The sequence below is a fragment of the Apium graveolens genome, chromosome 8 (genome assembly GCF_009905375.1).
Source record: "Apium graveolens cultivar Ventura chromosome 8, ASM990537v1, whole genome shotgun sequence".
In the NCBI taxonomy this organism is placed as follows: domain Eukaryota; kingdom Viridiplantae; phylum Streptophyta; class Magnoliopsida; order Apiales; family Apiaceae; genus Apium; species Apium graveolens.
Window position 1 is genome coordinate 262,694,628 of NC_133654.1, and position 9,844 is coordinate 262,704,471.

Genomic DNA, 9,844 nt, shown 5'->3' on the forward strand with positions numbered 1-9,844 from the left:
TTCCTCTGGCCAATCTCCTTTTTTTCTTCCAACTTTGCCTTCAAGGTTTGTTTTATGATTTTGTTTATAGCCTCCGTCTGACCGTTACTTTGCGGATGAAAAACTGCGGCAAAGTCCTCTTTGATGTTCAAGTCCTCACAAAGCTTCCTTAACTCTTTACTATCAAACTGCTTCCCATTATCCGAGATGAGTTTGTAGGGGATACCGAACCTGCATACTATAGAATTGAAAACAAAGTCCCTCATCTTCTTTGTTGTGATCGTGGCCAGTAGCATAGCCTCCGCCCAATTGGTAAAGTAGTCCACAGCTACCACGGCGTATTTCACATCCCCCTTCGCTTTGGGCAACTCTCCAATGAGATCGATCCCCCACATGGCAAAAGGCCAAGGACTTGCTATTGAGGTAATGGTGGATGCCGGAGCGTTGGAATAGTTGGCGAATCGCTGGCAACGATCACAAGCCCGGACAAACTTGAAGGCATCTTCTTTCATAGTCGGCCAGTAGTATCCTTGTCTGAGTACTTTTAATGCCAGCGAACCACCCCCGAGTGATTGCCACAAATCCCTTCGTGCACTTCTCTGAGAATATAATTTCCCTCTTCTATATTTACACATCATAACAGTGGCTGGTTAAATCCTCTCTTGTATAATACCCCGTCATACTCAACATACTTTGCAGCCTAGTATCGAAGGCGTCGAGCCTGTAGTTTGTCTTCTGGTACAGCTCCTGTTTGAATATAGTTATGAAAGGGAGTCATCCAGCTTTTTCGCGGAATTTCTTGTGTTTGTAGCACCTCTACATCCGGAATACTCAGGATTTCCTGGATTTCCAAAGGGATTTGTCCAAGTTGGACGCTGTCCATCTGGGATCCCATCTTGGCCAAGGCATCCGCATTACTATTTTCTTCTCTCGCGGAACACTTTTTAGGCTGGCATTTCCAAATGTTTCCAATAGGCGTTGCGCATATCTCATGTACAACTCCGTCTGTGGTCCCCGGGCCTGGAAACCTCCGTTGACTTGGTTCACAACCAACTCAGAGTCACTTCGAACTATCAAATTCACGACCCCCACCTCCAGAGCTAATTTCAGGCCGTTGATCAAAGCTTCATACTCAGCATCATTGTTGGTGACGTAAAATTTGAAATGGATAGCACTCATCAAACGGTGCCCCTCCGGAATGATCAAGACAATCCCTGCACCTGATCCGTTACTGTTTACGGCCCCATCGACATGTAAGATCCACCAAGGATGGGGGAGTTCCTCCCTCTTATCACCGGGTGAATTTCTTTGCGAGGAAGGTTCTGCCAAAACTATGGCTTTATCATCTACTTCAAAATCAAACTCAAGTATGAAATTAACCAATGTCTGTCCCTTGATTGCCGTACGAGGACAATATTCCAAATCGAATTGTCCTAACTCTACTACCCATTTTAACATTCTTCCCGACGATTCGGGTTTGTGTAGAATATGCCAGAGCGGATAAGCAGTGCGGACTTCTATTCGGTGAGCCTGAAAATATGGTCTTAACTTTCGTGCTGCAAGAATAAGGGCCTACACCAATTTTTCCATGATGGTATATGGTTTCCGCCTCCAGTAACCTTTTGCTCACATAGTATACGGGCCACTAGTGGCTTGCTTCCTCCTTCACCAACACTGCGCTAACAGAGTATTAAGACACTGCCAAGTAAAGAATCAGTATCTCTCCATTTTCCGGCTTGGCCAACATTCAAGGATTTCCCAACTGCTCTTTAATTTTCAGGAAAGCTTCTTCACAATCAGGGGTCCATACAAAATTCTTCCCCATTCATTTGATTGCTTTAAAAAACTCTTTGCACCTGTCTGACGACTTTGAGACAAATCGATTTAGGGCCGCAATTCTTCCTGTCAGGCTCTGCACTTGCTTGACGCTGGTAGGAGATTTCATGTCCAACAGAGCCTTGATTTTTGTCAGGTTTGCCTTAATTCCCCGGTGGTTAACCATAAATCCCAAGAATTTTCCTGATTCCACACCGAATACGCACTTCTGTGGGTTTAGCCTCATCTGAAACTTTCTCAGAATCTGGAACATCTCAGCTAAGTCGGCGATGTGATCTTCTGCCTTCTTAGATTTTACGAGCATATCATCCACGTATACCTCTACCGTTTTTCCAATCTGCCCCTTAAATATTTTATTTACCAATCTTTGATAAGTGGCACCGACGTTGATCAGACCGAATGGCATTCCAATATAACTAAAAGTCCTCTGTTAGTAATAAAAGAGGTGTGCTCCTGGTCAGGCCCATACATGGGAATTTGATTATACCTGGAGTATGCATCCATGAAGCTGAGCAAGGCATGTCCTGCCGTGGCGTCGACCAACTGATCAATTCTTTGCAAGGAAAAGCTATCTTTTGGGCACAATTTATTCAGATCAGTGAAATCTACACATGTTCTCCATTTGCCGTTGGGTTTTTTCACTAACACTGGACTGGCCAACCATTCCGGGTAAAAGGACTCCTGAATTAGTCCAACGTCCAAGAGCCTATCCACTTCTTCCGCTAAGGCCGTAGCCCTCTCTCCGCTTACGGCCCTGCGCTTTTATCGAACTCCTTTATGCTTGGGATCGATATTCAAACGGTGGCACATTACCTCTGGGTCAATTCCTACCATATCAGAATGGTTTCATGCAAATACGTCAAGGTTCGCTAAGAGAAAGACCGAGAGACCTTCCTTCACTGTTGGTACCAACTGAGACCCAATCCTTAAAACCTTACTCGGAACTTTTTGTCGACGGGGATTTCAATTGTATCTTCTGCTGGCCCCACCTTCTCCGTTGGCATTGGTATCCGTGGATCCAGGTTGGGTGAATTATGATTTTCATTGTTCTGCAGAGAAGGCACATCCCCTTTAGGAGGAGCATCGACTTCTTTAGAAGCCGCGCCCTGCATCGCAGGGGCATCAACTTCCTTGATATTTCTTGTGGGGAAGGGCGCTCCCTCTGGGAGAGGGGTATCTACCTTATGCTCGTCCTGTCCGAGGCTTTGCAAGACGTCAAATCTTCCCTCTAGTCATTCCCCATTGAAATCTGCTTGGACTACGGTGTTTGAGGATTCCTCTTCTTCCAACATTTCAATTCTGATTGTATCTTCCAAGAACAACATTGCTGGAGGAAGTTCAGAGGAGCACTCGTCTTCTTGTTCGACATGATAATGAACCTGGATTTCCTCGATCGGTCGCTCAATGCTCTTTTCTCGATCATCGTCTGATGCATCTTTGGTGTGGGAGTCTTTTCTAAAGCCTCTCATAGCTTGCCTGTAGCACTCCCGAGAGTCATACTAAGAGCCCTTTATACTCCCCACACCATTTGGCGTTGGAAACTTGATGGTAAGGTGGTGGATTGAAATAATAACCCTCATCTCCCGAAGAAAAGGCTGTCTCAGCAACACGTTATGGGACGACTCCTGATTCAGGACCTTAAACTCAAGCATTTTTGTTACGGACAGCAGGCTTTCCCCTAAAGTACCTGGCAATCGAATTGATCCCATAACTCTAACTCCCACGCCAGAGAAGCCATAGACCCACGAGTCTTCCCCCGACATATCCCGATCAGTTAGCCCCATCTTCTTAAAGGTGCTGTAGTAGAGGATGTTCGCCGAGCTTCCATTGTCCACGAAGGCCCTATGGACGTTTTTGGTTCAAATCTAGATGGAAATAACTAGCGCATCATTGTGAGGGTGATGCACCCATCGAGCATCTGCTTCTCTGAAGGTAATATCCATGGACTCACCCTTAAATACTTTGGGCGGTCGAGTCTTCACCCTATGAATGTCCGTGAGAGGTCTGAACCGAGCTTCCCTAGCATATCTTGCCAAGGCTCAGTTACTGCATTCCATCCCGGGATCTCCCCCGTAGATTGTTCGGATGCTGCCATCCCAGACGAATTTATTTGCCTCCAGAGTATCATTGTTCGACCCCTGTGGGGCTCGCCTTTCTTCTTCCTTTGATATGTCATCCTTGTGCTTCCTTACTTCCTTGACTACCCATTCACCATGGGATCCTTCTTTGATAAGCGCTTCGATCTCATCTGATAATTGTTGACACTCATGCATGTTATGTCCAGATGATTCATGGTATTCACAATACTTTTTCTTGTCTTTGCTTTTCCATGATGATAAAGCTTCAGGTTTTCTAAATAGCCCTCTATTTTTGTTTACCTCGAAGATATGCTCGATAGACGTGACCAAAGGCGTGTACCGGCTTATTCTGTAGTCATAGTTTGAGGGAGGGCTTCGTCCCCTTCTTGTGTTCACGGTATTCACCCAGTCGGGGCTCCGACTGCCCCTTCTGTACCTTCGGCTTGGAGACCTATCTCCCTTCCTTGCTTTGCTTTATTGACTTGCCTGCGAAGTCGGTTGCACCTCTGCCAGAGATTGTTCTATGGCTTTAAACAATTCTGCCAAAACAAAGACATTTGCTAAGTCCAAACCAACCCTTAATCCTGCGATTAGGAAGCTTTTCAGGGCTTCGTCTGATGCCCCCCTTACACTGATAGATTCAGCGTTGAACCTTTTGACGTACGATGTTAAGCTTTCAGTTTCCCTTTGCCTAACATTGGCAAAAGTTGTGACAAAGGGTGCATATTTTACTGCAACTTAGAACTTGGTCAAGAACAGAGTTTTCATCTGATCCCAGGAAGTGATCACTTCTAGTCCGAGCTTTTGAAACCACTGTTGGGCGCTTTCTCTAAAGGTTGCCGCCAAGAGCCGGCATCGAGCTAAGTCTGGGACTTAGTACACATCCATCTCTATATTAAAACGACCCTCGAATTCCACAAGATCTGAGTTTCCATGGAAACGGAGATCGCTAGTAGTGTTGCGATACCCGGTCGGTAATTGTGCCTCTCTTACCGCCATCGAGAATGGGGAAGGGATTTCAGCTGTGGCCCTCACTCTGCCTTCTAGATGGTTAAGTAGCCTTTTTAGATCTCCCACATTAAAAGTCCCCACACCTGGAATAGTCTGCATTTGAGGCTGCGGACCTTGGTGTTGCAGTGGAGGTACCTCTACTTGGTTCCCCCTGGAGGGGCTTGCTGCTGGTTCGTGTTCTGGGCATCTTCGGGTATCATAATTACTTCGGGGTTCCGACCTTGATCTCCCTCCTGATTTTCTATTTGACCCCGATTGCGGCCTCGAGCCGTCCCGCGGTCATAATTTTCCACATCTCTGAGATCATCATATTTCGTATAGCTATCGCTATCTACTCGATTATACCAGCGAGAATTAATGTGGCCACGGTAATTGTCGCGACAATATCCATCTAAGTACCTACTTTGGCCTCCACCTCTTCCCCTCCATTGAGGCCTTCTCCAACGGTCGCTTCCATATCCACGACCATATCGGTACAGCAATCTGTGGGGAGGAGCTCTCTCATGATCGCGGTGCCGCTCCCGATTTTCCTGGGAATTCAGGGGCACACGCGTTATATCATGGGGCATCACATCTCCACGATCAGCTTCATTTTTCCATTCAAGCAACAACATTCTTAAATAATCATCTCCCAAGCGGATCCCCAAGCGATCTTTCAAAGCTGCGAAGCCCCATTGCTGATTCTCCGGATTTGACTCCGCCTCTCGGCGTTCCTCAAGACTACGTCCAGACCGGTGCCGATGGGTGGCTCCCTGGTTATCCGTCCGCAGAATTTCCCATCCATCAGCATCTTCTACCACCAGCTCGATGATTGGTGACGTGTCATTGGAATAGTCCAGGCGCCGTGGGGTGATCGGCACACGCCCCCCTCCAGTGTGGCCGTGGCCGGCTGAGGCGTCCTTATCAGTCATAGGTGCTTTTCCAGGTGCATGAGTTACACGGACGGAGGAAGGCCCCTCCTGGTCTTGCGTCGTTCCACGGTGCTCAAACTCGAGTCAAAACCGTTCAAAATATCGCCCATGCGATATAGTTGTTCTAGCAAATCGGCGTTGCTGATGAGCACAGGCGGCTGTCCCCCAACATCCGGAATGGGACGATCAGTCATCGGCGGAATGTAAGGTTCATGTTCATAGCCGTGATCAGATTCTTCTTCAGAGCTTCCATCATAAAAACTTCCAGCACGATATTGGGACATCTTTCCTCCTAGATGCAGATCTTGATTAGCCCCTCTTTCTAGCGCCAATTTTTTGACGGAGGAATTTGGGAGCAACAAAGTCTGAGGTTCGTAGCCGGAAACAAGATCTGTGATGACAGTTCTATGTCAGAAACGTGAAGAGTAATCGGTGGATCCGATGAAAAGTATTCGTTGGAAAAGATAAACAGTGTTTGGTGGTGGTGATTATTGGGAGCTGAGATTGCTTAGGGTTTGTGGGGGCTCCTTTGCGCTCTCGCTTTTGACCCCTTACAATTTTCCTACGTACCCCTATTTGTAGGGGATCAAGCCCACGTAGTTCTTGGGGAACAAGAAACCTAATGAGCTTAGATTTCTTATACCGAAGCCCAGTAGGAAAACCCACTGGAAATTATCTTCTACTAGCTTTAGGAATGTCCGCCGATGAGGCCCAACCACAAAGGCCCAAGGCTCGTCCGTGGAGCTTCAAGACTTCACAGATAAGGCATCTCCCTGGCCAAGGATAACCCTCTGCTACCAGCCGTTTCTCTAGTCCGCGGATGCAGGTATAGCCGTGGTTCACCCCAAATGTTGGACGCATCCTTGTCCCTCGATAAGGAGCCCCTACCAGATTGCAGGACAAGTGATCCCAAGCTTTTGGGTGCAAAGTGCAGGATACTCCAAAGTCTCCTAACGAGGACACCCGTTGACTACAGAGACAGAGCACCCAAAGCACACACCAGATTTCACCCCACATCCCGAATGAGGACACCCATTGACTACAGGAGGAGGCCTTCAGTCCAGGCATACCCCTGGAGGTCTCTACCACGGACACCGCCTTTCCAGTAAATGTGCTACAGGAAGGAGTTCTTCAATAGAGTACCTGCACCAAATAAGTTAGTAATAATAATCTCCATCTTCCTTGAATCTTCCACAGAACCCATCCAAGTAATCCTGTTGAAGTCCCATCCAAGCCATCTCTCTCACTTAGGGCGCGCCCTTAGGCTCATCATAGGAAGGAATTCCTCACCCTTTCTTAAACAACTGGGCGCGCCTCCTCACTATGCTCGAGGGCGCGCCTCCTCACTATGCTCGAGGGCGCGCCTTTAAGGCATGGTCAACCACAACTGTCAATCAACCATTCAGTCTATGGGGCGCGTCCTAACTACGCAAAGGGCGCGCTGTCCTTCCCTTTCTGGAAAGACAATCTTATATGTTCCTAAATTTTAGGCGTTTCTTCTTCGATTTGCCTATTTTATCAATCTTAATTTGAATATTGTTTATACCAATTTTTGGGAATAACAGTTAGATTTGGTGGGTATAAGTTAATACAAAATAATAGATTCTTAATAATTTTAGAGAAATATGTTACACAATTGAACATGTTACATGTTAGAAATTTTCTTAACATATTTAAAAATATCATTAATTAAAAAATTGATTGTAATTAATGATAATTTAGATAGGTATTTGACTAACAAAATTAAAATCATTTATAGATAAGTGTAAGTATAAAGCAGGCTTTTAAAGCCCAAATTACAAAGCCCATATACCAAACACCAGACCCTAATTATTCTTTTATATCCAAACTTACACATATGCGCCTCTCTGCACACCCCTTCTCCTCTTTCTCAAACCCTATGGAAACTCTTTTTCACTCTAAAAAACCCAGCCTCCACATATTTTTCCTAATAGACAGAGAAAATGAGAGACGACACAGACATTCGCGAAGGCAGTACTACAGGAATCAGTGCATTTCTTCACTGGAAAATACCGTCATCACCCTGACTCACTGCTAGCATGACACAGATTTAATGAAAAATTAACGGCGTTCTAATCGAACTCGTTTAGTCGGATATCCTCCTGTACAATGCTTTGAAGTCGTGTTTTAAATTCCATATTTTGGTGTCACGTGGTTATGATTGTGGTTTATATTTTAATTATTTATACATTGTATATGATTTGTGCTTTAATTTGTGATATTGAACATTAGATATAGTTGAGAACTGGCCCAATTTGGGTTTTTGGCTGTAAAAAGCCGTAAAAAGCTGATTTTAGTTTGTTTTCCTCTAAACCCACAATTACAATTAGTTGATAGTATGATATTGTTATGCTTAGGTCTGGATTATAGAAGTAGTTTAGAATTACTTGGTATGCCGAAATAAGGTGGAAAATACTGATTTGAACTTGTATTGGGTTGCCTAACCGAAAAGGTGACCGGATTCGGGGTAGCTTACCGAATCCGGAAATTTTCTAGTTAGCGGCGAGATTTTTTTTAATTCCGGTGTTTGTTTTATCGATCGAATACATTCGAATTTAGAACTGTATTTTAATTCAAATATGGTTAACTTTACATTTTGGGAGGGCCATTTAAATTTTTAAAACTTTAAATTACTTTTGGTGCGATTTTCAAATTTTAAGTGAAAATACAATTTGACCACCTCCAGTTTAATTTAAAATATAACAGGTTAAATTTTCGGTCGAATTTAGTATGAATACAACCGACTACTAAATATTACTCCCATATGTACGACCGAATCAAAAATCGATCATATTTTGCTAAATACCACCGCTGGCGGTCGTATTTAATTAAATGCGACCGGTTTTGGACAGGTTGTATTTAGTCGTTTTTCTTGTAGTATTTTGAGGGACATTAGAGTACAGTCCCTCTATATATTTCCTCTCTTTGTGGCTTCATCTACATCTACGTGTTACATATTAGTGCACGAGAAGCTCCTCTCTAAGTTTACTATGAATCTTTTGGTAACTACAGTGTGAACTTTGGGAAATAATATGTGACGTTATTTAGGGATAGAGTAAGTAGAAATTTTTTCGACCAAAACATATAATACAAAAAATCAATTTGGATATCGATAGATGGATACCAATAGATGAAATACAAGTGTTATTGTGAAATATTTAGTAATATCTATGTGGATATAGTAGATTGATGTTAATAGATGAAATATAAGTGTTATTCGGATGTCAAAATTATTGATACGTCATATTATACTTAACATTATTATAGATAAATTTTGTAATATTTTGATTATGGTTGAAGGTCTAGTATGAACTGCAAAGAACTATCTTATAGGTAAAATATATATTATATTGATATACTTTAAGTAATAAATAACCTCAAACTAATGTGTACTCCTCTAAATTTTTGCAAACTATTAAAACTATTGAGTTTGATTTTCTTTTTGTAGAATTTGAGCTAGTATTTATGGAAGGAATTCTTTCCCTTATGTTCTCCACTTATGCAAGTATTAACGTAACATTGATCACATAGTTACATATGTTATTTTTCAAAAAGTCAAATTAAGTTTTGTCACTATTTAAAATGAAAATTTTGAAAGTTAATTTATCTAAGTATCTAGACAATTTTGTCAAAACAAAGTATCTATACAAAATATTTTAAAAAAATTTAAAAAGTGATATACAATAAAAATTACTTAAAAACTCAATGAAAAAAATTTGGTTGCATGGTGTTATTATTTATCGATAGATTACTAAATAATTTTTTATTAAAGAACTTTATGAAAACTAGAAACCTATATGTGCTAGTGGTGTGTTGGGATTAATTTTAATCTAAACATATTTTAGTTATTTGTTTATTTTGTTTTCTGAATAACTAGCTGTCCATGTATTACGTTAACAGCTTAGACTTAGTTGCTGTCAGCTGCGTGAGTTTAGGAGATTAGATTGGAGATAAACTAGGATTTGTTATTCCCTGGTTTATAGCTTAGTAGTTGCTTTCTGTTCCTTT

General features: G+C 42.8%; 1 protein-coding gene across 1 annotated transcript; it reads right to left on the bottom strand.

Moving 5' to 3' along the window:
* Window positions 1-810: 810 nt before the first annotated feature.
* On the bottom strand, window positions 811-2,927 carry LOC141680843 (uncharacterized). The gene is made up of 5 exons (XM_074486950.1): window positions 2,749-2,927; window positions 2,303-2,569; window positions 1,836-2,180; window positions 1,599-1,653; window positions 811-1,509 (listed from the first exon to the last, which is right to left on the bottom strand). The coding sequence occupies exons 1-5, from the start codon at window positions 2,925-2,927 to the stop codon at window positions 811-813; spliced, it is 1,545 nt and encodes a 514-aa protein (XP_074343051.1).
* Window positions 2,928-9,844: the final 6,917 nt, after the last annotated feature.